Source organism: Lissotriton vulgaris, chromosome 3_1 (genome assembly GCF_964263255.1).
Source record: "Lissotriton vulgaris chromosome 3_1, aLisVul1.2, whole genome shotgun sequence".
NCBI lineage: Eukaryota > Metazoa > Chordata > Amphibia > Caudata > Salamandridae > Lissotriton > Lissotriton vulgaris.
The window spans coordinates 1,416,001,309-1,416,029,076 of record NC_141689.1 but is presented as its reverse complement, the minus strand read 5'-3'; the positions used below and the strand labels follow the sequence as shown (position 1 = coordinate 1,416,029,076).

At 39.6% G+C, this 27,768-nt stretch overlaps 1 protein-coding gene across 2 annotated transcripts in view; it reads left to right on the top strand.

The window, feature by feature from the left end:
• MAPK10 (mitogen-activated protein kinase 10) overlaps positions 1–27,768 on the top strand; it is a 561,444-nt gene that overhangs the window by 212,698 nt on the left and 320,978 nt on the right. For both annotated transcript variants that reach the window (XM_086961881.1, XM_086961882.1), the window contains exon 5: positions 17,554–17,719. In XM_086961881.1, the coding sequence (XP_086818007.1) occupies positions 17,554–17,719 (166 nt within the window). The remainder of the gene's footprint in view (positions 1–17,553; positions 17,720–27,768) is intronic.

Sequence of the window (27,768 nt, the reverse complement as noted above, 5' to 3'; positions counted from 1 at the left end):
GCAGGTGCTTGATAACTTGTGCTCGCGCCCCTGCAGCGTAGGAATCCTTATCGAAGAGGAGAGCAGTGAGCAGACTTCAAGCCCCAGGGAGTTGCGGCTGCCACCACCATCACCACAACACACCCGGAGGCGCTTGATATTTGGGCTCCGCAGTGTGGGATGCTTGCGGGAGGTGCCCGGGCGCATGCCCAGTCGAAGACCGGGCCCGTCTTTGCCCTTCATTGGCCACCCCTTTTTCAACCATGCTAAGAGCAAGCTACAAGTAAGCCTGGCTCAAATCCTTAGTTCAGTTTTTTACGCTTTTATGTTTGTATTTTTTGAAACTCCTGAGCTTTTGTGAAACTCTTATGTAATATGGGGAAACGCAAGGCTGGTGACCCTGAAAATAGTGAAACCTATGCTAAAAAACCACATGGGCTAGGAAACGGCAGGTTGGAGGCGCCCTCACCTGAACTATGTACACTGGCTGATGTTGACCATTTAATAGAGGAAGTGGGGCTAATTTAAACTACTAATGAGAAAAAAGGGAAAGGTAAACCAACAAAAGTCCCTGCAATGTTTAAATAACCTAAAGCTTGCAGTCGACCTGATGTAACAAATGAACCGTTAGTGACAAGTATAGAAGTCCCTGTTCCCTCCGAGTCTTCCAAACAAGCAGCTCCCAGCATGGATAAATCCAGTTGTCCAGAGAAAATGGATAAGGTTGTGTGTTCACTATACCCAAATTAAATGTAGTTCCAAATGTGCCATGTCATAATCGCTTTGATCCTTTACAGCTGGTCGACCAAAATCAAGAAATCCTTGTACAACATGTTTCTACATTAGTAAATAACCAAATTCAACCAACTGGAGCTTTTGACAATGGCCACGGCGGGAGGAGTCTTTTTGATACACTGGACTCCAAACTGGGCCATCCTAAAAGTCTAATTCTTTCTCTGTAAGTTACCAGATTGCTAAATAAAGCTTGCTTTTGTGGCCAAGATAATAACTGTAATAGTGAAGCTCACAAACCCCTTGTGACAGATCAATTGAGTATTAATCCAAATCTTCCTACTTGCACTGAACCAATCAAAGTTGCACGACAAGCAACTTCTATAAATTGCAAACAATTTCTATCTGGGGAAAATGTCTGCACCTGAAAGAGCACCAATTAGTTATTATCCTTTAGGGGGCACACGTAGACCTTTACACATTGCATTCTCAAGAACACTTCAATCGCTAATTAAAGATTCATTGCTTCATCAACTAAGAAGTCACCGTGTTAAAGATTATCCTACATTTTAACGGGAGTCTTCATCTATCTCTTCTTTACGATTGATTTACATGATTCAGGTTCCGAAGTTGAAGCCAGATTATTTCAAGGACACAGAAGCTATCATTAATAAACTTACCCATTGGCTGAGGGCTGAGGTGAAATGTCTCTCTGTGGTTAGATCTGACATTGTACACGCAAAAGGATATTCACCTAGCCCATCTACACATGACTATATACAAGTCGTTTTAATTTCCCAGCATTTGGATGGAAATCTTATAAACTTTGAACTGCGTACTTGCCACCTCACATGGGCTAAATCGTTGGGAATAAGACTGAAGGCATTTCACCCACCTGTTAAGATCTCAAGAGCTTCTGTTTCTGCTTCATCGAATTTGGAAATAATTGATTGACTAATGTGTAATTTTAAAATGAACTATTCTCAGCCAACCAAATGTATATTCGATGAAGTATCTGTTGGGAACTTTAAAGTGTCAGAAATTGCTCATGTACCTGGGTGTAATGATGGGTCTAGCTTGATTGCTACCAACACAAACATTTGTCGGCAAATTGAACTTTGAGAAATGTTCTGGGGATTAAAGATGGAGCTAGCGCAGTGGAATTTAATATATATAATTCCTCAAGAAATTGTGGCATTGTTGACAAAGTATCAACATTGTCATTTACAGCCAACCTAGGTGATACCCAGGATATTGGCAAATTCAAGCATATCTAGCACACCAGTACAAATATATACGAAAATACATGCTTGGATGAGACCCCAGGTGCACCATCTGGAAATAGGCATAGTAGATCTAATAGCTTTCCACCTAGCATTAGAAAACTGTTGTGGAATGTAGCTGGCCTGGGTTCTAAGTTGACTGATTCAGATTGGGTGGCATATATAGAGGAACATGATATCTGTCTAGTCAAGAAACTTTGGCTACAGACAAAGTATTTATAGATGGGGTTACTTCTCTTAGCGTAGATGCGGAATCAGTGGAGCAATTTGGGGGAGCTATCGGTGGCCTAATGATTTTAATTAGGAATAGATGTATTAGCGCATTTACACCAATAGAAATAGATAGCCCTGATCTAATGGGGATCACTGTGACCTTTGCATCAGGATTTTGTAAGGCTATCTTTAACAATTTACTTCAGACCTGTAAGGGGAACTGACAATTCACCTACATTACTTCTTTTAGAAAAGCAATGGAATATTGTTCAAGTAAACACAACAATTGTAGTAGCAGAGGACTTCAATACACATTTCTTAAGTCCCTACTTATGTAATCACAAATATGCCCTAGATACTGTCCATTAAATCCTATGCCTGCTGATCTTTCCTTTAGATTAAGTTAGCTGAGCAGGAGGTTTATATTTCCTTTGAAGCATTTGATACTGATCTGCTGCCTCCGCGTGTCTCCAGTAGAGTGGATACCACTATGAATATCTGTTCTGTCTCATGGACACGCTGTCACGTGTCACTACCAGATATCACAATTGGCCCTTGACATGAATATTTTCCCACATGTATCCCAAATTGTGCTCTAACTTCAGCCTTTAATTCTCAATTATGTCACCCATCCTAGAAATAATCTTATTGAACCTACATTTCCCATTAAAATAAATACCCATGTTTTGAGGTCTGCTCTGACCCACAAATAACATTTCTAGTCAAAGGTTGGTGCACTTGCTGCTTCCTACTGCTGTGCCGTTCCCAATTATCTTTCAGCACCCTGGCCATTCTTCTCTCCTTCTCTCTGGGTATGCACTGGTTGTATGTCTCCTCGTCTGATACCTATTATTGAACACTTAGGAGTCTTACCTTTAATCAGGCGAGTTACAACAGCGCCAGACTTACTACCCTACCCTTGCCACCTTGCTTTGTAAATGATACATGTGAAAGCAGATATTCTATTTATTGTATCAAATATCTGTGCTAAATCTGTCATATAGGTTTCACCATAAGGATGGTTAAGCAACAATTTACTGATCATAAAAGAAACATAATAGCGAATAAAAATAATTGATAAGAAGACAATTATAGAAGCAAAACATCATGATCATCAAATCCACTTTAAATACTAAAGCTCCTGTACAGAGAGCATGTTCGATATAAAACATAAACACAATGTAGCCCAATAGCCATGAATGAAGACATTTTAATAGGGTAATAGTTGAAAATGTCATTAGTCCTGCAGATAGTTAAGATGTGTCTCCTTTATTACTGGTTTTTGAATGCTCTTAAATACACTAATGGTTAAGCACAGGATTTCATGAAATAAACAGGATATTAATATGTAAAATATACCATGAATATTAGTGGTAGAGGTAAACATTATGCATGTTTAATCAACAGAAATGCCATCCTGTCATGGACTGGCAGGCAGTTTCTTAATAAGGAGCCAAGTTGAAAGTGAAAAGACATTATTAGGATAAAACACAATAAACATATTAGACTTTGCTACACAACCTAAAACATTGGGGAGTATGGATGCAAAAGGTGCCTCAGTTTTCTGGGTGAAAAAAAAATGAGAAAAGAGATGCATGTAAACTAGTTAGATTACTCATCTCCAAAACAGATGAAAGGTCACTCAACACGTACTTACTGTATTCTGTAATGTTGAACTAGAATAGAAAGAAATTAAACACTAGTATGGTGTTTTGGAGTGGAGGTGCCGCATGAAAATACAATAGAAAGTGAGGATACAGTGATAATAGGGACAGAATTAATATTTAAAATATGAGAGAAATATACTTATAAAAGGACGGGCTTTTAAGAGCAAGATAATATGTGAATACTTATTCACTGAATTGTGGGACAACTGGTAGGATGCCCATTGGTCCCATTGAGAAATTAAAACATATGTGCAGGTTTTAAAATATTAGCAATAAAGTTGTATTACAGAAGTTTTTAGAGAAGAACATCACTTCTCATTTTTCTGTGTTCTATAGACAAAACTACAATAAGACTGAAATGGAAATTTGTGCAGAGGAGACATAAGCAATTATTTATTTTAAGCAGAGACCAACAGAAAATAATGCCATTTGTTTGTTCTCTATGAAAGATGGAATACTCACAAAAAGAAAAATGAATATACAAAGTAATTGTTTTTGTGAATGTGTCATGAGTGAAATTAATATATTTGAAGCACAATATTGAAGAGGAATTATGAAATGAAAAATGAAATGAAAGAATATTTATATAGCGCCTATACTACCCGGAGGCCTCGTAGCACTTCAGAACCAAGAAGCAGCAATTATAAGGAGATAACTTAAAAGATGTGGTCATAGTTTTGTTATATAGGAAGTTACAATACGTCTCAAACAATGTACTGAGAATATTGTACAGGTGAGTTGGCGATCTCTTTGAGGTAGTACACCAAACCTTAAAAATCGAACAAAAGCAAATTACCAGATGACATGGCGAATACACACTGCATAGCAACATAGAAACCACTTTATGCGTTATTCTCTATTTTTCACAGTATGGCTGAGGTTACTGTTTATTTAATATTTCTTATCATTGACATTACCCTTGTCCACACCCTTCTTATTTTCTCCCTCTACTATACTGGGGAGCTCATTTAAAGCTTAGAAAACTGCTTGTCACTTTCCCAGGTCGGCAGATGCTCTGGTCGATGCACCGCCCTTTGACGGCTGGCAGCCAGCCACATTAGAGCGCCAAGTCTGATTGGTGAAAATATCTGTGATATGATGTGGATGAACTTTTATCATGCTTGAATGCTAAGAGTGGCACCATGCTTTTACAGCTCCCTAATCATTGTCTTAGGCTTTTTTTTTTAGCAAAACCACAATGTCTAGGAGTTGGTGCTGAAAGTAAAAAGAAAATTGTAGGGATTTTTCTCTCTGAGCGTCAATGATATTTTCACATTTTCCTTCACAGTATCCAATGGCTCACATGGTAGTCCCAAGAAGTCAAATCTCTGATGGTAGTAAACCAAAAGCCTGTGTCAGACAGGCTGCCAAAGTCAAAGTTGACTGAAGCTCCCCTGATGCAAACTCCCTGGTTATCTCCACTGTAAATGAGGTCAAAAACCACTAATTCATTGCACTGCTCCCACTCGGCTGAACTCTAAATGATGCCCTTTGTCTTTTCTCTAAGCCCGCTTGGGCTCCATGGATTGTGGACAAACATGTTCCTCTAATCACTATTTGAAAAATCACCCATACCATTGGGTGTCTTCTAGTGAATGCTGTGCCGCCTCACAATAGTATATAATCTCCTTTGCCACCATCGGCATGAGTAATAAAATTAAAGCTCCTACCCCAAATACGAATCCTCCCACCACATACACCAGTTTTCTTACTTACTCCAGCACAAAGACTATCTCATAACCCTCAAGTGAATTATAAATCTATAGGGCCGATTACGATGATGGACGGACTTCAGTACATCCGCCATCGTATTTGGGGTTGGGACCGCCCGGCATGCTGTTGGTGGTTCCATAGTAGGGATTACAATGCAACTACCACCACTGTGGTCACAATGCCTATATTTTACATTGTGGAGGGTGCTGCTGGCTGCAGCAACCGCCGCGATGTAAAAAATGGACATGTCACATATCCCTGCACTACATGGCAGGCACCACTATGTATAAAATGTTGCTTCATATACTAAACACCTCATTTCTTTTTTTGCCACATTCTCTCCTACTCATATGTGTTTCTCCTGGATCATGGCTAGCTATACATTATGCCCCTTAAAAAAATCCCTATTTAACGTCTTTCAGCAGGGTGGCTAATATCCCTTGCATTCCAATTGAATTTGTTATTGTGTGCATTTGTTTCTGAACGTGTCCTGTTAGGCAACAAGACTATCTTCTATTAGTGACCTTCCCTTCATCTTCTGCTACTTTTCTCCTTAATTACCCACTTTTAAAGTTGAAAACTGGGTCATCCTCCTAAACCAGTACACATACTTCCTCTTCAGTGCTTTCCCAGCATCCATTGCTGACTCCCAAAAAAACTATTTAACTCTCCACTGTTGATAAACATATAATTTGCTATTACTAATCAGTTGTCCTGTACACTTAGGGGTCGATTCTGATTCAGCAAAATGCCCTCCGAATAGCCGTTCAGAGCTTTTTTCCCATACGAATCGAATGTAGAACCTTACCCATACGTACGATGTAGTACGATGTGTACCCAAAGCAGTTCTCCGTATGAATCGTACCAAAGACCGCACAACTCACAAATTCGTACGAATCACATTCGGTACGCGCAGTACGCGATGTCCGTATGGATCGAAGCTGCATTTTCCGACCCAGCAAGTACTAATCATATCGACAACACTCCGTACGACTCGTTTTCTACGGGAGCTTAAAACATCCGTAAAAGCAGATTTTGCCTTGAAAAGTGTACAAAACGGAACCCACAGGTACGGTGCATACACCCCATGATTGCAGGGGTACGGTGCATCGGGGTACGGTGCGTACACCCCTGGATTTCAGGGGTACGGTGCGTATGTCCCCGTGCGTACACCCCATGATCGTAGGTGTACGGGCCTTAAGGGTACGTTTGTACACCCCAAGGTTGTAGGTGTACGGTGCGTACACCCCATGCGTACACCCCTTGATTTTAGGGGTATGGTGCATATGTGATAGTGTTGCCCTCCGTACGAATTGCTCAAACGCGACGTTTACCGTACGAATCGCGTACTCATTCCCTGGTCCGGATCATAATTGGCGGGTCATACACATTTTTACGAATCGTACAGTTCACTGTGCGGGTCGATATCGTACGGATTTACTCTTCATTTTCGTATGGTTCGCAATGATTCGGACGTATTTTCCCGCAACGGATCGTACTACGCGATTCGGATGGATCCGTAAGATTCGTACGGAAACGGCTACGAATACGAATCGTCGTACGGAATTGTTTCCCAAATCGGAATCAACCCCTAAGTTGCCCATGTCTGCCCATGTCTTCTGCCCATGCCTTTTCTCTACATGCCAGTCCTGGGGGAGCATCATTGGACTATGGTGATATTAGTAATAATCAAAAGGAGAACCTACAAAATCTCCTTTTATTGCAACTGCCTCCATTCCAGGCTGACTATACTGGTACATAGGTGAAGAATCACTGACATAATATCGATTATAAAAATATAGACTTACCAAAATATGGGTGTCAAAATATAGAATGCAAAAATATCGAAGTCCTATCTAAAAACAGGTAAGTACAAAAATATTAAATCAAAAATATTGTTAAAAAACTATAGTTAGTCAAAATATCGAATTTATTTAAGTGTCTTAAAAGTAATTTCAAATTAATGAAATAATAAATATACTTAAATAAAACATACTTAAAAATACTTAAATAACCTTAAAATTATTAAATAATTGATTTAAGTTATAAAAAAATAAAATGTTATTTTTAATACGTATATATATATATATATATATATTAACGTAATATTAATAAAAAATATACAATATTTTTACCGTAGGATAGCGGGAGGGTAAAATTTACTATTCCCACTCCAGAGAGTGTAACAGTAGGGAAAGCGTTGGATAGCGTAGGGGTAAAAATTACTATTCCCACTCCAGAGAGTGCAACCGTAGGAAAAGCGCTGGATAGCGTAGGGGTAAAAATTACTATTCTCACTCCAGAGAATGCAACAGTAGGGAAAGCGTTGGATAGAGTAGGGGTAAAAATTACTATTCCCACTCCAAAAAGTGTGACAGTAGGGAAAGCGTTGGATAGCGTAGAGGTAAAAAATACTATTCCCACTCCAGAGAGTGCAACAGTAGAGAAAGCGTTGGATAGCGGGAGGGTAAAAATGACTATTCCCACTCCAGAGAGTGCAACCGTAGGGAAAGCGTTGGATAGCATAGGGGTAAAAATTACTATTCCCACTCCAGAGAGTGCAACAATAGGGCATGCGTTAGATAGCGTAGGGGTAGAGGTAAAAAATACTATTCCCACTCCAGAGAGTGCAACAGTAGGGAAAGCCCTGGATAGCGGGAGGGTAAAAATTACTATTCCCACACCAGAGAGTGCAACCGTAGGGAAAGCGTTGGATAACGTAGTAATGATTCAATATATGAATAAAAACAAATTAAATATCAATAGCAATAAAAATTAATTAAAATTAATTACCAATTTAATATCATGTAATAATTAATTAATTAGGAGTACAAATAAATATTAGTTATTACAATTAATTACCTAATCATAATTAAATAACAACTAATTAATTTTCAATAACAAAAACGAATTCATAATAAAAATTAATACCAATGAATAATTACCAGTAAAATAATTATCAATACACAAAAAGTATTTTTAATATGTAATTAATTACAATTAAATTACTTCCCACACTATTCCCCTATAAACCCACAATCCGCTACAGAAAATAAATAATACAATTATCGTAATTATCAATTAATCAATTAATACAAATTACCAATTAATAAAAATTAATTACCAATTAAAAATTAATAAACACAAAATTAAAAATCAATATCAATAAAGAAATAAAAATGATTTACTTAATTACAATTAGTTTACTTCCCACCCTATTCCCCTATAAACCCACAACCCTCTATGAAGAAAAAAAAATATTAACATAATTATCAATTAATCAATCAATAAAAATGAATTACCAATTACAAATTAATTAACAATAAATTCAAAATGAATACCAATAAATAAATAAAAATATTTAATTATTACATTACTGCCCACCCTATTCCCCTATAAACCCACAACCCGCTACAGAACTAAAACACAAAATTAAATAAAAAATAATTTGTAATTTCTAAAACTTAATATTTAATTTAATATAATTAAATTAAATTACTTCCCACCCTATTCCCCCATAAACCCACAACCCGCTACAGAATTAAATTACGCAAAAATTAAATAACATAAAATTAATTACTTAAAATTAATTATAAAAATAATCTACACTTCTCACACATATACTAACATACAAAACACTTTAAAACATTCGATATTAATAAAAATTCAATATATGTTAATACCTAAATTATATACTTTGATATTTTGACTTTCTATATTTTAAAAATTGATATTATGTTACTTACCTTCAATTCGATATTTTTCACCACTATATTGTGTCCATTCGATATTTTGTCCATTCTATATTTTGTAGTCGATATTATGGCTATTCGATATTTTGAAGTCGATTTTGTGTCTAGTAACCCAGGTGAATAATGCCTTTCGGTTTTATTTAAAGATGAACCATGGCATAGGAAACTTTTGAGGTATATATTAGAAAGGTCATGCCTATGATGCTAATATGTGGCCTAATATGGCACATGGCATTTGATGGAAAAATTTGGAATATGATCCCGATACCCAGCCTTTATTAGCAATCACAAGTATATGGTGACATCCCATCTCATTTCATAGTAATAGATAGAAACTTGAATCTGTAAGTTAGTGTGTGTGTGGGTGGGCCACGTCATGTTAAACTCAAAGGACAAAAGAACCAGTACACGGATATATGAAGATGCACATGGGCTCACTGGAAAGTACTCTTTATTCTCCCTCCCTCATTTTTTGCTGTTTTCCCCCTGCTTTCATCAATTTATCTCGACTAACCTTTCTTCCTATAGCTGAGCAATGCTTTGTCTATAATAATTGGCCTTCAATTTCCCAATTTATTTGTCTTTCATCATTCTTCCTTTAAGCATTCTCATTTTGTCTTTCTAGTCTCCTGTTCTTACAATTGATTGTGCCTACATTCTCTTATAAAGGGTTCTAGGTCTCACTCTCCTTACCCTGAGTTAATCTGTGCAGTGCTTGATGAGTCAGTGCCAGAGTTTAGCCTCAACTTGGCCCCCTTGATTTACTAACCGGTTCAGCGATAGCCAATGTCTGCGTTGGAAGGAAGCAATGGGCCTATTTACGATCTGCCATTGTGGTCTGCCTGCTGCTTTATGATGTGATGGGCGGAGGCATTGGGCGGAGGGACCATCCACTGTGCTGCCAGAGCCCATCGGAGCATTGGAAATTCAAATAATCTCAGTATAGCGGCGGTGCCAGCCTCAGCTCCGCCATTGGGATTATGATGTCACTTTCCGACAGCCATTCAATGTCGGCCTTTCCGACATGGAAAGGCTGTCAGAAAGTGACTTTGGGGACCCCTAGCAGGTCCCTCTTCTCCCCTGGCCCTCTCTATGGTGCCTGGGGGGCATTCCAGCACTGTGTCGCCTTTCCCGCCTCCTGCAAAATCTGCCATTGAAAAATGTATGTTTCCGACCGCCCATAGGGCGGTTGCATCCAAATTGTGCGATCGTATCCGTCCGACATCGTAATCAGGTCCACTATTAATATATTGAGTTAAGATCATTGGTGTCAGACAAAAAATCGAAGTTAAAATATCGTCTTACCAGAATATTGTCCCCAAAATATTGTGATTTGGATATATCGGCTGCAAGATTATCGTTGTCAAGAAATCGATTTTAGGGTAAGTAATGGTTTCATTAATATCGTTTACAAAAATATAGTTGTTTATAATATCGTTTCTTAGTTATTGTTATGTAATTTAGAATATATTTTAAATGTATTTGTTTAATTATTGTTTATGTTTTTAATATAGATATTACATGTTTAGTCGTTATGAGATTTAATTTAATAATTTTTTGTGATTTTTAGTACTATCGGGAGTTGTGGCTTTATAGGGGTATAGAGTGGGAAGTAATTTATTTATAATAAATTATTTTTTAATTATTAATATTTAACTGGCAATTAATGTTAATTGTACAATTAGTATTCTTTTATTAAAATTGTAGGTGTGGGTTGTGGGGTTTATAGGGGTATAGAGTGGGAAGTAGTTTAAATGTAATATTTAAAAATTAGTTGTTAATTAATATTTTTTATTTAATTGATGCTTAATTATGTTAACAGTGTTAGTCATTTGTTTTATTTTAGGTGCGGGATGTGCGATTTATAGGGGTACAGGGTGGGAAGTAAATTAATTTTAAATAACTAATTTGTTTTAATGAATAATAATTATTTATTGATCATTAACTATGTTAATTGAGCAGTTACTTTTTTATCTTACATTTTAGGTGTGAGTTGTGAGGAATGTAGGGAGTACAGGGTGGGATATAAATTATTTATAATTAATTAATATTTCGTTTTTAATGAATAAAAAATATTTAATGGATCATTAACTATTTAAATTGAGCAATTACTTTTTTTATCTTAGATTTTAGGTGTGGGTTTTGTAGGGGTAAAGAGTGAGAAGTAAATTAATTTTATTTAATATATAATTAATTGTTCTATTGATATGAATTATTAAATTGATAATTAGTTAAGTTAATTTTGTAATAAATGTTTTTTAAGTTGCATTTTGGAGTGCGTTTTGTGGGGTATATTGTGGTGAGTCACTTAATTATAATTAAATCAAGATTAGTATTTTATAATGATAATTAGTTGATTGATAAATAGTTTTGTTAATAGTGTAAATAATTAGGTGCGGGTTGTGAGTTTTGCAGGTGTACATGGTGGGAAGTAAATAAAATAAAATGATTTAATACATTTTTTGTTAATAAATAATTGTTAAATAAAATTATTATAATTATTTTTTATTTTAATTATAAGATTTGTAGTTATTTATATGTTTTTAACATTGTCATATGTATTTATTTTATTTAATGTTTAATATGAAATATATTTGTTTTTTTTACATATTTATATATTTTTGTCTACCATGTTTTTGTAATTATTTTATTTTGATGAAGAGAATTTGTTTGATTCTGATGTTGTGCTGACTGAAGTGGGAATAGTAAATGTAACCCCTCCGCAAACCAACACTTTCCCTACAGTTGCACTGACTGGAGTGGGAATGGTACATTTTGCCACTCTGCAATCCAACACTTTCCTTACTGTTGCACGCATTGGAGATGGAATAGTAAAATTGACCCCTCTGCAATCCAACACTTTCCCTAGACTTGCACTGACTGGACTGGGAATTGTAACTTCACCCCTTCGTAATCCAACACTTTCCCTACAGTTGCTCTGACTGGAGTGGGTATAGTACATTTTACCCCTCTACAACCCAACACTTTCCTTACTGTTGCACTCATTGGAGTTGGAATAGTCAAATTGACCCCTCCGCAATCCAATACTTTCCCTAGTGTTTCACGACTGGAGTGGGAATAGTGAATTTTTCCCCTCTGCAGTCCAACACTTTCCCTACTGTTCCACTGACAGGAGTGGGAATAGTACATTTTACCCCTCTGCAATGCAACACTTTCCCTACTATTCCCTGATTGGAGTGTAAATAGTAAATGTTATCCCTTTGTGATGTAACAGTTTTCCTATTGTTGCATTGTGTGAAATGGGAGTAGTAAAGTTTATAACTTTTTAGTAGAAGAATTTTTCTTACTTTTGTATAAATTGTAGTTGGAATAGTATATGTGTTAATGGTGAAACTATTTAATTTATTTTAGATTGTTACAATTTTTATTATGTTTTTGCTTGTTTAAAATTATAATAATTAATGTTTTTAATGGGTAAAGTATTTCTATAAAATTGTAAGAAATTTCTTTTGTTTACTTTTTTATTTCATTTAAAATTGTTGTATTAAATATTTTTTTATAAATATATATATATATTTGTTCATAGTTACTCGTTATAGTATTACATTATTTAAACATTTCAGAATTTATAATATAAATTTAAATTATAAGTTTAATAATAGTTTTGTTACTAGATATATGTAAATATATATATATATATATTAATAAATGAGTTCGACTTTTAAAAAAAGTGTATTTGTTATATTTGTTGAAATATACATTCTATTTTTATTAAATGAATGTTATTATTTTATATATTCAGTATTTAAAGAATAAATTAATGATTAAATTAACTACAACGATATTAATACCAACAATTTTTTATTCAGTGTTTTAGTACGTACGTAGGATGACGATATTTTTGTAATTGATACTTTGGTCACAATATTTTGGTATGGGAATATTTTCATAGTTTTCAACGAATCTTCAGTTACACTTGGCAGATATTCATTTTAAATCCATTTAAAGCATTTTTCATTTTTCACAGCTGCTCCCCATTAAGGCCCTGATTTAGAAGCTGGTGGAGTGGGTACTTTGTCTCAATGGTGACCGAGTACCCTCTATGACAAAGCAAAGTGCTGGCCACCTCTTTTAAAGTTGGGCAGAACTTCAGTATGTACAGGGCAAAAAGAACTCCATCTCTGCCACCTACATACATCTTGATGGCCCAATGAAACAGCTGGCCTCATATTTGTACGTGCTATCTCCACTATATTAACGCCATACTGACGGACACTCTTCCTTTGTTGATATAACCAATGGAATAAGAGCCATCTGAGGTTTAGCCATATGTTTGTTCGCCCTATTTAAACCAGGCACACACATGGCCAGTTTTCCTTGTCCATTACTGCAAAATAAATTACCGCCATGCCAGGGGAGAGATCTGCCATGGCGAGGAGATCATTGTTTTTTTTAATTAAAAATAAAATCCACTTTGGATTTTCTTTTTGAAAGTAAATAAAAAGGTAAAAGTTTGACGTCCCATGTTGGCAGGGCCGTCTGTCAAACTTTCAATGCATTTACAGGAACCACTGTGATTGCGGTTGCAGTAAATGCTAGAGATGTCTGCTGGGTTGGCCGACAGCTCTAAATTTGGTGGGCGGATATTCCCTCAGGGTGACAGAGTAATTTTATACTGTCACCCTGATAGAGTGAATTCCTGTCTACCAAACTATAAATCAAGCCCCAAATTTGGAAGGCAGGGCTCAGAGACCTCGTCAGACAAATACCCTGGTGAGCTTCTGGCGAGCTACATTCTTTTTGAGGGCTCAAAAACAAAAGCACCAAGTTTCACTTGCTCTGAACAGTTGTTCAGGAAACTTGTACATCATATAATGTTTTACGCTTCTGCCCATTAGTCTATAAAATAATGCAGATGAGTATCCAGACCTGGGGCCCGATGTAGGTAATTCTAATTTACCACTTCTTAAATACCGAATCATACCGGGGGGGGGGGGGAATGTAGGTAAATCAGAATCGGTAAATACCGAATCGGTAAGATTCGGTATTTACCGATTCTGTAAATACCGAATCGGTATCCCCCATTGATTCCTATGGGCCTTGAAGCCCATAGGAATCAATGTGAAATACCGATTCGGTATTTACCGATTCGATAAATTCCGAATTTTGCAAGGGTGCAGGGGGTGTCACTTTGACACCCTCTGTCACCCCAATTCCGGACTTCTGTGCCATGTGGCACACAGACATGCCCTAAGGGCATGTCCGTGTGTCACATTGCACAGGTGTGCATGCACAGATGTGCATGCACACCTGTATTCGGTATTTTACCACCCAATAGGATTGGGTGGTAAAATACCGATTCTTAAAGCCCTGTGGCACTCTGACATGTGCCAGCTACATCTGCATTTACAGAATCGGTATTTTACTGAGTCTGTATTTACCGATTCGGTAATTTTACCGCATCGGTAAATACAGAATCGGTAAAATACCGATTTTGTAAATGCATGCCCTACATCTGGAAACCCTAATACCGGTCGGTAACGGCCGAATTCGTCCGTTACCGACCGGTATTAGGGCTCCTACATCTGGCCCCTGTAGTTTAAAAGTTTGCTCAGTGATATTCTTTTCCCCAATACCTGGATTGATTGAGAACTTAAATAAGATTCAACAAGGGAGTTTTAGTCCACCACAAGGTTACAAACCCAAGTGAAATTCATACAAGAGTAAGTCATTTTTGTAAGCAACTATCCTGATGGTAACCACTTATTGAAAGACTCTTCTGGAGTTATTCATATGTCGGTTGGCCCGCCACCGACCGACTGTCAGTCGCGGGACCACCAACATCTACAGAAGCAGTCCGACCTCTGGATTCTGATCTGGCAGTCAGAGGCTTTGGGCGGAGGTATCGACCGCTGCTTTTCTGACAGACTCCTTGAGCCCGTTGGCGCAGCGGTGTGGCCGTAATCCCTACAATAGGAATGGTGCCTGCTCAAGCACCGCCATAGAAATTACAGTGCCAGTTTCCTTCTGCCTTGTCATGGTGATCCAACCGCCATGAATTGGCAGACAAAGGGACTTTGGGGGCACCTAGCAGGGCCCCCGCCCCTCCTGGGCCTCTGCTATGGGGTCTGGGGAGCACATGTGGTGCCTGGGGATCCAAGCACCATGTGGCATGGTGCCTGGCACACGGAGCATAAATGTTCAAAAATATACTTCTTTCAATTGCTTGTGCTGCGGCACGGATATGGGCCACAGCACAAGCTGTAATTGAAAAAGGCATATTTCCGGCCGCCGTGCTGGCGATCGCATTGGAATACAGGGGGTGGAACCGCCGACTACTAGTCGGGCGGTTCCAGTCCCACTGCGATGTTGTTCATCGTCAACATCGTAATGAGCCCCTAGCTGTTAAAGTTCTACTGGAAGTTTTTGGGGATTTGCTTTAGTGATGTACGGTGATGGGTGTCTATAGCATCCTTTAAGATTTAGATTACACCATGGATCAGAGCTTGAAAAATATGACCTCTTGGTCTGATGGAATGTACCAAAGGCACTATTTAAGTGTTAAATGGCTTTTTAGGAGTTATCCACATTTGAAAACGTCTTCTATACAAAGCAATGTTAGACATTTCTGACTCAAGGATAACACTGGAAAAGTAGTATTGATTGGGGTCAAGAGATTGGTGAGGAGGGCTTCTCAGAATCATGTAACAGTTATGGTTCCAGGTTCGGCCATGTGGAAGCTTTGACCTGAACTTAAATTACAGTTGACAGAGCAGTAGAACTCTTTGGAGGCTGTATTGGTCATTTGCAAAACTATCTAACTTGGTATTTTAAAACTAAGATAACTGTTGGAGATATGGAGTGAGCCAGGGTTAACTACTTCAACTTTTTGTATCCTTCTTATTCGTTGAGCAATTAACTGTATTGGACAAATTAACTTGGTTTATGGCTATGCGTAGCTTAAAAAATATTCTGTTTAATTACATCCCTTGCGTTGATGGGCTGTACCCAGGTAAGAAAACACGAGTCATGAAGGCTTTGATGCGGGGTAAGAGGCTTATTTAACACAATTGGACACACAGGTAAATATTTACCGTTCTTTGCTGAATCCATAACATGGTTCAGTTAGCAATTGGGGAATATTTATTCTTTAAATCTAGGTGCTTTATTACCAAATGTAACTGTACATGGAGTCTCTTCTTGCAATTTCCTATATACGTCCCTATTGATCAGAAATTGTTATATTTTAGTATCAAATGAAATTATTTGTGTGTGTATTTCGAGAAGTAGGATACATATAATCTGTTTTTCCCATTTGCTGATAATTTAGTGAGTCCGCGCCTTGAGACCCTACCGGGTGAGTAGCGCGCTATACAAATGTCCATGATTGATTGATCGATTGACTTAAACATTAAATAGAAATAACTGCTATAAAAGAATCTGACTTATTCGGGTAACTGCTATGACAAGTTGATCAACGTTCTGGTAACTGTATCATTAACATACTTGTTTCAAATTATGCTCAGAGAACAGCTGCAGGTGTGGACTGAACGAACTTTTGAATTAGAATAGAGTTCATGGTCTCGATTGGGGGGGTGAATTCGAGATTTCTTTTTAAACTCGAATCACAACGTGATGGACTAGTTTAAATTTTTTTAATCGAGTAGATTGTCATTGTTGCTGTTTACTAGAAATATTGTCCACCTCAAATTAAAATGTGAAGGGATCGCAGTTTTATGCAAAATGGATTTGAACTTGGTGTGCTTGAGAAAGAGAACATCTGTACTAGTTTCTGGGATCTACCGGGTGCTTACCTTAGAAGAGTGGAGGAATAGTTTCCAGTGCTTTTCGATTTCTGAACAGTCTACCAATGAAGCTTCAGTTTACATCAGCTTTATAGTAAGTCTGATTCTCACAAAGACTGTCATTGAGCTGGAACCATTTGAGATTTTCAGTATAACCATGACCATGCACATATTTTCTTCTTGAAATCATTGAATGCAAGAATATCTCAGTTGGATATCATAAAAAACAAAATGGCTCCTGTACCCTTGGTTTAGAGTTGTACAACCTATCGCTAAAGCAGCTTTATACTTTCTGCTGCTGCGTTTTGATTATTTGTTTACCCTTTGTCAAAACTTAAAATAAACTTTGGGCAGAATCAGGGGGTGGAAGGGCAGATGTGAGTATTTTGAGTTTTAAAAAAAATAGAGGTCACCATGCTACTTTCCGTTTCCCTTCCAACCCTTGCAGGATTTAAAACCAAGCAACATCGTGGTAAAGTCAGATTGCACATTGAAAATTCTGGATTTTGGATTGGCAAGGACAGCGGGCACCAGCTTCATGATGACCCCCTACGTGGTGACACGCTACTACCGAGCTCCAGAGGTCATTCTCGGAATGGGATACAAGGAGAACGGTAGGGATGTGCCTGGGTACCTAGCACAGTGCATCTGATGGACATGACTGTGACATCAGAACATGTGAGGAAGAGAGGAATGCTTACAAGCATTGAGAGCAATGCGGTGGATCTTATGGTTGCATGAGTGACATGGTGGTTTAATGGCAAGCCCTACCCTGCTCCTCGTGGTTGTTTAATGGGAAGGTGCTAGAGTCTAGTGTGAGGAAGCTATATAGGTGTGCTATAAACTCTTGTATGTTTTATTTTACTGTATTATAATTCCGTGAAATAACTTTATTCGGTAAAAAATGTCACCATAAAAGTATACAATTTATACAATACATTTTAAAATTATAATTCCACTTATATAGCACTTACTACTCTGACAAGACGTTGAAGTACTTTATAGACAATGTAAAGTATCATACTTTGTAGCATTAATGTCCCGAGAGCTCAAAGGGATTCTTAATAATGTAATAATGTAGAGTACGCAGAGTAACTCCCGTTTGTTCAGTGTGTTTGTTGTTAAATATGGTGAACGTGGACCTTAACTGCAATGCAATGATCTCCATGTGCTCTGAGCCTTATTGTAATGTGAAATATCTCCTTTACATGAGTTTGAGGCAAAATCTGATCATGCGCAGCTTAATATTGTGTATCACACAACATTTTATCCCTCCCGGTTGCACACAGGACATTCAATATGAAGTGTTCTGTGACAGTGCCTTTGGTCTCACACATAGCTGGTCATATAGCTATGATGTTAATGGATCTGATATATTGCTGAGGCTTAGTGTTATATAAGCATAGAATATTTTCATACAAGAGTGATCATAGATTCCCACATCAGAATCAGGATCCAAACGGAATTGCCACCCATATATCTGTAGCCTAGCATAACAGCCCGTTTCAACCAGTGGGGTTCGCCTTTGCTAAGATAGCACGCTGGGCAATGTTAGTGGAGCGTTTGCGTCCACAGATCAGGCCCCACCATCATGTAAATTGCCTGCTCAGGTGCTAAATTTAAGGTGAGAGGCTATAAGAAGTGCGAGAGAGAGAGGGAATGGATGAGAAATTAAATGGGGAGAAACTAAGGGAAGGGAACAAGAGCAGCACCTTGGAAGGCTGAACAGGAAGCAGGAGTCTGGAATAAAAAAATGAGTGATTAAAACAGTTTTCTAGATAAGTTGGTCTGCCTGTCTAAATCTAGGCACCCTGCGCCTAGTTCTCCCATGCCTAAAGCTAGGCCAGCCACCCAGACAGAATGAACTACACTCATGTCTAAGGCCTTGATTTCAAGTAGGCTGGTAACAGGAATTGCAGGAAAATCCATTTTTCAGTTCCAGCTGTTTCACTACACAAAAGAAAGGCTGTCATGTGCCAGGCATCCTGCTGGTAAATCCACCATTAACTCCGCCATCAGTTGCAGCATGGAGTGCTGCAGATCTTACCAGAAATTGTAGTCTTCTGAGTGACCTACCCAGTGTAATGGTCCGCCACTGTGTTGGGAAGCGTTTGTGATGTGGTAGACTGCCACTTAAGGGGCGGTGGATTTTTACCCAGACATATGTTAAAGTCTCACTAACTTACTGGAAGACAGCATCCAGATTGTAAGAGAGGCATGGCATTTGAATACTGACAGTTTAACCCTTTTTGTGTGTTCCATCTGTGTTTCCCTAAATTCTCTTTGGCCCCCCGTTGGCTCAATCAACAGAAAATGTATGGTCTGCCCTTCTTTAAGTCTCTAAATGAGGAGGACAGGCCAAAGGTTTGGAGGACAGAGTACTCCGTCACATTTGCAATGTAGTATCATGTTCCTTAAACTCTAAATCAGGCCCTAAGTGTCTTCCCCACTCTGGCAGATGTTAAAGGAGACCTAAGCCACCTAAACTGATTAAGTAGATATTGTAGGCCTTTTGCCATTTAAATGCCATCAACAGATTTTGATTATCTACCAAAGCAGAAGTGGAGGATAATTCTTCTCCCACATCGCAGCATAGACCTGGAACAGCCTCCCCACGCAACTCTGGACCATCACCTCACTTCCGTCTCCTGGACTTGCAAGCACCTGGATACCCTACTGGATGATAAGCTGCGCTTTATAAATCCTGATTATTTGATTATCTTCCACTTGGTGTCTTTACCATACTGGTGGACTTTAAAGACACACAAAATATCCCAATTTGTACACTAGGGGGCATATGTACAACAGAATGATGGTTCATGGCATTAAGCAAACTTGCTAACGCCACGCTCCGCCATTCTGAAAATGCAGGGTTGCACCGGGGCATATTTGCAAGCCCCTATCGCCAGAGGAACGTCACTTTTTACGACGTCCCTGTTGCGATAAGGGCTTGTAAAAATGCCCCTAGGTGTCTTGATTGTCTCAGGTGGATACCACGGGCAGCTATTTCGTATCACTTATGCCCTCTGCAGATTTCTTGAACCATCCCCCTCAACGTCTACCAGCGGAGCTGTGGCCTTGGCTAGGAGCTGCACCATGGGAGGGAATAACTAGCCACTGAGGTTCCGCTGAAATCACCACTTGCTGGTGGTCAATCGTCACTGACAGATTCCTTTGCCTGCAGTTTGGAAGAAAAAACAGCAGCAAAACATTTGAAAGTGTGCTTTGTCCAAAAATAGAAATTTTATTTCGAGCCAGCAGTCAAAACACAGAGAGCTTCACTAATTAACAGATAGTTAAACCTTCTTTGCATCAGCGACAGGAAGCGTGGGAGTGTTTGTTTTGCTTAATGCAATTATACTCGGGCTGCTGTGTGAACAGCCATAGCGTGACTTGCGGCCTGCTGTTAGGAATCTGCTTGGAATGATCCTCGCGGGCTTTTAAAACGAGCAGCGTCCTCCCCCGCTCTCTGTTTTTTTTAACCATATAAGGATTGGCCACCAGTTTAGTGGCTTACTTGGGAGTTGCACGGTGATTGCTGCACTCATGTACAGCCTTTCCAATTCTCTGTTCTGTGAAACAAGCCACAAATGAGAAACATTCAGAAGAACAAGGAGAAATTAACAGAAGGCCACGGTGCTCTCTAGTTATGCTGAAGCTACAGTTTTTCTATCTCATACTCTCTTTCACTCTATGTATCTCTCTTGACTCCATTCAGCTGTTTTATGGCAAACATATTTGGCCTTTTAACCATTCCATTGATGAAGATCCCAGCAGGGTTGGCTCTAGGCTCATGGCGACCCTGGGCAGGAAGCGTAGGTAGGGGGCCCCCGGAGGAACGCAGGCGCAGAGGCCAGTGAAAAGGGGGGGTCAGGGTGTTTGGAAGTGGAACAGAGCCGGAGGCAGCCAAATCCCTGCCAGGGGCCGCCACGCAAATATGTATCCATCCTCAGAAGAATTATTATATTAAGGATATATATTGGCGTAGCGGCCCCTGGGGTTTGGCGGCCCTGTGTAGGTGTACAGCTTGCACATGCCCAAAGCCGCCCCTGATCCCAGCTCAGTATCTCTTTCTTGGTATTGTGAGCAGGGCCGGACTGGGAAGTGAAAGCAGCCCTGGCAAATTTTGCCAGATAAGCCCCCGTCCGGCGAGTAGCAAGCCGGCCCCCGTCCGGCGCGTAGCGAGCGAGCGCAGCGAGCCCGACGGCCACAAGGGGGGTTTGGGGGAGTTCTCCCCCCAAGAAATTTTTCAAAAACTACAGACCAAAATGGTGAATTTTACAGCACATTTTTCATTACATATTCAAATTGTATCAACTTTCAAAGCACAGTAAACAGTAGATGATGACCTTAAAGAACATCAGGTTACCCACCCAGTCATATGTATCCATAGGCATTCTTTCAGAGAGCGCCAAAAATAGACACAAGTAGTGAATCAGAGAGAACAAAGTAAAAGTGAGACCAACCCCCACATGGTGTGTAGCGAGCAAGCGCCGTGAGCAACCACTAGGGTGAGTTTGGGGGGTTGAACTTCTACCCCCCAAGAAAAATTGGGAGACAGAAAAGCCAAAACAAAGAGAGAGAGAGAGAGATAAAGAGATAAGAGAGAGAGAGAGAGAGAGAGATAAAGAGCTAAGAGAGAGAGACAGAGAGAGATAAAGAGCTAAGAGAGAAGAGAGAGAGATAAAGAGCTAAGAGAGAGAGAGAGAGATAAAGAGCTAAGAGAGAAGAGAGAGATAAAGAGCTAAGAGAGAGAGATAAAGAGCTAAGAGAGAAGAGAGAGAGATAAAGAGCTAAGAGAGAGAGAGAGAGAGATAAAGAGCTAAGAGAGAGAGAGAGAAAGAGCTAAGAGTGAGAGAGAGAGAAAGAGCTAAGAGAGAGAGAGAAAGAGCTCAGAGAGAGAGAGATAAAGAGCTAAGAGTGAGAGAGAGAGATAAAGAGCTAAGAGTGAGAGAGAGAGATAAAGTGCTAAGAGAGAAGAGAGAGAGATAAAGAGCTAAGAGAGAGAGAGAGAAGAGAGATAAAGAGCTAAGAGAGAAGAGAGATAGAGAGATAAAGTGCTAAGAGAGAAGAGAGAGATAAAGTGCTAAGAGAGAAGAGAGAGAGATAACGAGCTAAGAGAGATAGAGAGATAAAGAGCTAAGAGAGAGAGAGAGAGAAAGAGCTAAGAGAGAGAGAGAGAGATAAAGAGCGAAGAGAGAGAGATAAAGAGCTAAGAGAGAGAGAGAGATAAAGAGCTAAGAGAGAGAGAGAGAGAGAGAGATAAAGAGCTAAGAGAGCGAGATAACGAGCTAAGAGAGATAGAGAGATAAAGAGCTGAGAGAGAGAGATAAAGAGCTAAGAGAGAAGAGAGAGAGATAAAGAGCTAAGAGAGAGAGAGAGAGATAAAGAGCTAAGAGAGAAGAGAGAGATAAAGAGCTAAGAGAGAGAGATAAAGAGCTAAGAGAGAAGAGAGAGAGATAAAGAGCTAAGAGAGAGAGAGAGAGAGATAAAGAGCTAAGAGAGAGAGAGAGAAAGAGCTAAGAGTGAGAGAGAGAGAAAGAGCTAAGAGAGAGAGAGAAAGAGCTCAGAGAGAGAGAGAGAGATAAAGAGCTAAGAGTGAGAGAGAGAGATAAAGAGCTAAGAGTGAGAGAGAGAGAGAGATAAAGAGCTAAGAGTGAGAGAGAGAGGAGAGATAGAGAGATAAAGAGCTAAGAGAGAGATAAAGTGCTAAGAGAGAAGAGAGATAAAGAGCTAAGAGAGAAGAGAGAGAGATAAAGAGCTAAGAGAGAGAGAGATAGATAAAGAGCTAAGAGAGAGAGATAAAGAGCTAAGAGAGAAGAGAGAGAGATAAAGAGCTAAGAGAGAGAGAGAGATAAAGAGCTAAAAGAGAGAGAGAGAGAGAGATAAAGAGCTAAGAGGGAAGAGAGAGAGAGATAAAGAGCTAAGAGAGAGAGCGAGAAAGAGCTAAGAGTGAGAGAGAGAGATAAAGAGCTAAGAATGAGAGAGAGAGAGAGATAAAGAGCTAAGAGTGAGAGAGAGAGAGATAAAGAGCTAAGAGTGAGAGAGAGAAGAGAGATAGAGAGATAAAGAGCTAAGAGAGGAGAGAGAGATAAAGAGCTAAGAGAGAGAGAGAGAGATAAAGAGCTAAGAGAGAAGAAAGAGAGATAAAGAGCTAAGAGAGAAGAGAGAGAGATACAGAGCTAAGAGAGAGAGAGAGATAAAGAGCTAAGAGAGAGAGAGAGAGATAAAGAGCTAAGAGGGAAGAGAGAGAGATAAAGAGCTAAGAGAGATAGAGAGATAAAGAGCTAAGAGAGAGAGAAAGAGCTAAGAGAGAGAGATAAAGAGCTAAGAGTGAGAGAGAGATAAAGAGCTAAGAATGAGAGAGAGAGAGAGATAAAGAGCTAAGAGTGAGAGAGAGAGAGATAACGAGCTAAGAGTGAGAGAGAAGAGAGATAGAGAGATAAAGAGCTAATAGAGAGATAAAGTGCTAAGAGAAAAGAGAGAGAGATAAAGTGCTAAGAGAGAAGAGAGAGAGATAAAGAGCTAAGAGAGAGAGAGAAGAGAGATAAAGAGCTAAAAGAGAAGAGAGATAGAGAGATAAAGAGAGAAGAGAGAAGAGAGATAGAGAGATAAAGTGCTAAGAGAGAAGAGAGAGATAAAGTGCTAAGAGAGAAGAGAGAGAGATAAAGTGCTAAGAGAGAAGAGAGAGAGATAAAGAGCTAAGAGAGAGAGAGAGAAGAGAGATAAAGAGCTAAGAGAGAAGAGAGATAGAGAGATAAAGTGCTAAGAGAGAAGAGAGAGATAAAGTGCTAAGAGAGAAGAGAGAGAGATAACGAGCTAAGAGAGATAGAGAGATAAAGAGCTAAGAGAGAGAGAGAGAGAAAGGGCTAAGAGAGAGAGAGAGAGATAAAGAGCGAAGAGAGAGAGATAAAGAGCTAAGAGAGAGAGAGATAAAGAGCTAAGAGAGAGAGAGAGAGAGAGAGATAAAGAGCTAAGAGAGCGAGATAACGAGCTAAGAGAGATAGAGAGATAAAGAGCTGAGAGAGAGAGAGAAAGAGCTAAGAGAGAGAGAGAGAGATAAAGAGCTAAGAGTCAGAGAGAGAGATAAAGAGCTAAGAGTGAGAGAGAGAGAGATAAAGAGCTAAGAGTGAGAGAGAGAGATAAAGAGCTAAGAGTGAGAGAGAGAAGAGAGATAGAGAGATAAAGAGCTAAGAGAGAGATAAAGTGCTAAGAGAGAAGAGAGAGAGATAAAGAGCTAAGAGAGAGAGAGAAGAGAAATAAAGAGCTAAAAGAGAAGAGAGATAGAGAGATAAAGTGCTAAGAGAGAAGAGAGAGATAAAGTGCTAAGAGAGAAGAGAGAGAGATAAAGTGCTAAGAGAGAAGAGAGAGATAAAGAGCTAAGAGAGAAGAGAGAGAGATAAAGAGCTAAGAGAGAGAGAGAGATAAAGAGCTAGAGAGAGAGAGAGAGAGAGAGAGAGATAAAGAGCTAAGAGAGAAGAGAGAGATAAAGAGCTAAGAGAGATAGAGAGATAAAGAGCTAAGAGAGAGAGAGAGAAAGAGCTAAGAGAGAGAGAGAGAGAGATAAAGAGCTAAGAGTGAGAGAGAGAGATAAAGAGCTAAGAGTGAGAGAGAGAGAGAGATAAAGAGCTAAGAGTGAGAGAGAGAGAGATAAAGAGCTAAGAGTGAGAGAGAGAAGAGAGATAGAGAGATAAAGAGCTAAGAGAGAGATAAAGTGCTAAGAGAAAAGAGAGAGAGATAAAGTGCTAAGAGAGAAGAGAGAGAGATAAAGAGCTAAGAGAGAGAGAGAGAAGATAGATAAAGAGCTAAAAGAGAAGAGAGATAGAGAGATAAAGAGCTAAGAGAGAAGAGAGATAGAGAGATAAAGTGCTAAGAGAGAAGAGAGAGATAAAGTGCTAAGAGAGAAGAGAGAGAGATAAAGTGCTAAGAGAGAAGAGAGAGATAAAGAGCTAAGAGAGAAGAGAGAGAGATAAAGAGCTAAGAGAGAGAGAGATAAAGAGCTAAGAGAGAATAGAGAGAGATAAAGAGCTAAGAGAGAAGAGAGAGATAAAGAGCTAAGAGAGAGAGAGAAAGAGCTAAGAGAGAGAGAGAGAGAGAGATAAAGAGCTAAGAGAGAAGAGAGAGAGATAAAGAGCTGAGAGATAGAGAGATAAAGAGCTAAGAGAGAGGAGAGATAGAGAGATAAAGAGCTAAGAGAGAAGAGAGAGAGATAAAGAGCTAAGAGAGATTGAGAGATAAAGAGCTAAGAGAGAGGAGAGATAGAGAGATAAAGAGCTAAGAGAGAGATAAAGTGCTAAGAGAGAAGAGAGAGAGATAAAGAGCTAAGAGAGAAGAGAGAGAGATAAAGAGATAAGGCCTCGCAAAGACCTGGCAATCTTCTGGATAAATTGCGCCAACTTCAGTGTTTGCATTAAAGACAGTCAAGATACACTTACTCACTCACGGTCACGCCGTCACGGACCACAGGTCGGGCCGTGCTGTTGGTGGCAGACACAGGACAGGAGGGCGGGCAGGGTGCCAGCGGCCCCGGACCTAGCCTAGCCACCCCACCACAGTACAATAAATTACATTATGGTGGCCACTCGGCGCTCCTCTCCTGGCTGGCTCTCGTGATCAGGGCCTGCAACCTGCTGTAGTAGGGCACACAGACTGCGCAGTTTTAATTGCCCCCATTCAATGCACATACGTGAAAGACAGCACCCTAGGCGGCGCGCAGACGCGCTGGAGGAGGCAGGGAATAACTGCGCGCTGCGCACAGTCAGGCACCTCTCCCTCTCCTCCCCCAACGTTGCGCTTTGGTTTTTTTTTTACGTTGCACCGCACGTCAGTGCAAAGGTCGACAAATTCGACAATCAGGCTTGTTGCTGCCTGCTGCAGTGTATGGGCGGCGCGGCACTATAAGACTGAGTGAGTACTGTCTGGGTGGGGGGCCGGTTTTGGATCAGGGGGCCGGTTTTGTGAGTGGGGGCCGATTTTCGGTCCGACCCGACCGGTACAGAGTGTCCGTGTCAGACTGTCTGACACTGACACGCTGTACCCGTCGGGTCGGACCGAAAATCGGCCCCCACTCACAAAACCGGCCCCCCTGATCCAAAACCGGCCCCCCACCCCCTCCAGCCGACCGGGGGATTGCCCGGTGCCCGAAAGCACCAGTCCAGCCCTGATTGTGAGGGCTTTCCGATGAAGTGGTCTGTACGCAGAGCGCAACACGGTAGAATGTGGATAGGATAGGATAAGGTGAGCATGGAGTGTTCAATACTACCACTCAGCTAATTATATTATGGCATTTGATTGACATCTGGTACCAAATATGTTGACATAACATGAACCTTCCCAATAATCAAGCCTGCAAATGGGAAAAACGGAGCCAGGTTATACAATTTGTTGGTAAAAACGTACACTTCTCCAATTGACAAACATGTACACAACACTTACCTACTATAACAGTCATCGATGCATTTGGGAAACTGACATTCTCAAGTACACATCTTGAGAATTTTTGACCAGGCAGAACAACTTGTGTACACATTATTGGATGTGAGTCGTTTATGAAGGTTTTCTACCTGATTATAGAATTCGAAATATCAACCTGCACTTGCATCTACTTCGGACTATTGACTACCCACACATCATCAAGGTATGGAGGAGTTGTAATATTGATTAAATAATCTCCTCACGTGCGGTCAGGTAACAAAGTAGGTTTAATGTAGAAATACACCACATCCATCATCAGCTGAGATCAACTGACTACTGATGACACCGCCAATAGAAACAGAGCCTTCCACATGAACATTCCTACTTCCATTAATCTGCATGTGGTTCTATTTCTAGAACCACATGCAGGAGACACCACACATCTCCCTTCTTATAAATTAAATAATAACATTTGAATAGACAATACTGATCATCATTGACACTAGACCAAACTGGGTTGAGGTAGTAGTGTTCAAACAACAAAGCTATTCCACCACCCTTTATACAGTGACAAAATCTTTAAGATAATATGGTGGCACTTTCCTATGATAACTCACTCTTACTGTACTAATCCCATCACTCTAAGATCCCCGATCAGAACTTGCAGTCACACCTTGTCCCTTGTTACTGTTATGCATATCGCTACGCTATCCTTCACCTTCATTGCTTCTTTTCCCACCACTCATGCTCATTTCTTCTCTCATCCTTTTCTCCAAAACCACAACCTTGTTCTTGTTCCAAATCCTGCCATCAGCTGTTTAACAACATTACTAAACAACGTTATTACTTTTTGTGCTTTAGTAAACTTTGAGCACGCTGCACATCCTACAAGTGCTTTAATTTTAACCACATCACTTACTTTTACATCAACCTTATGGACATTGTTCCTTTTGTAAAAATCTTCTTTTCTCTTGGCCAGGCATTTCCCTTCTTGACCTCTCCAACTTGTTGAACCATTGCACTTTATGCCTTTGTCCCAATCTATCCAACATGGACATAAACAAGTGTTTGGCGCGCTTCCCTCAAATAGCTCAAATGGGTTCTTTCCAGTAGTTATATGTGGCAGCCTGCGGTATGCAGTTATCCTCTCCTGTATCTCTTTCTTCCAATCTTGACGGTTCACCCAGGCTAACTGTATACTCTCTTTATTGTACTTGTTGAATCTTTCAATGGCGCGATTTGTTTTTGG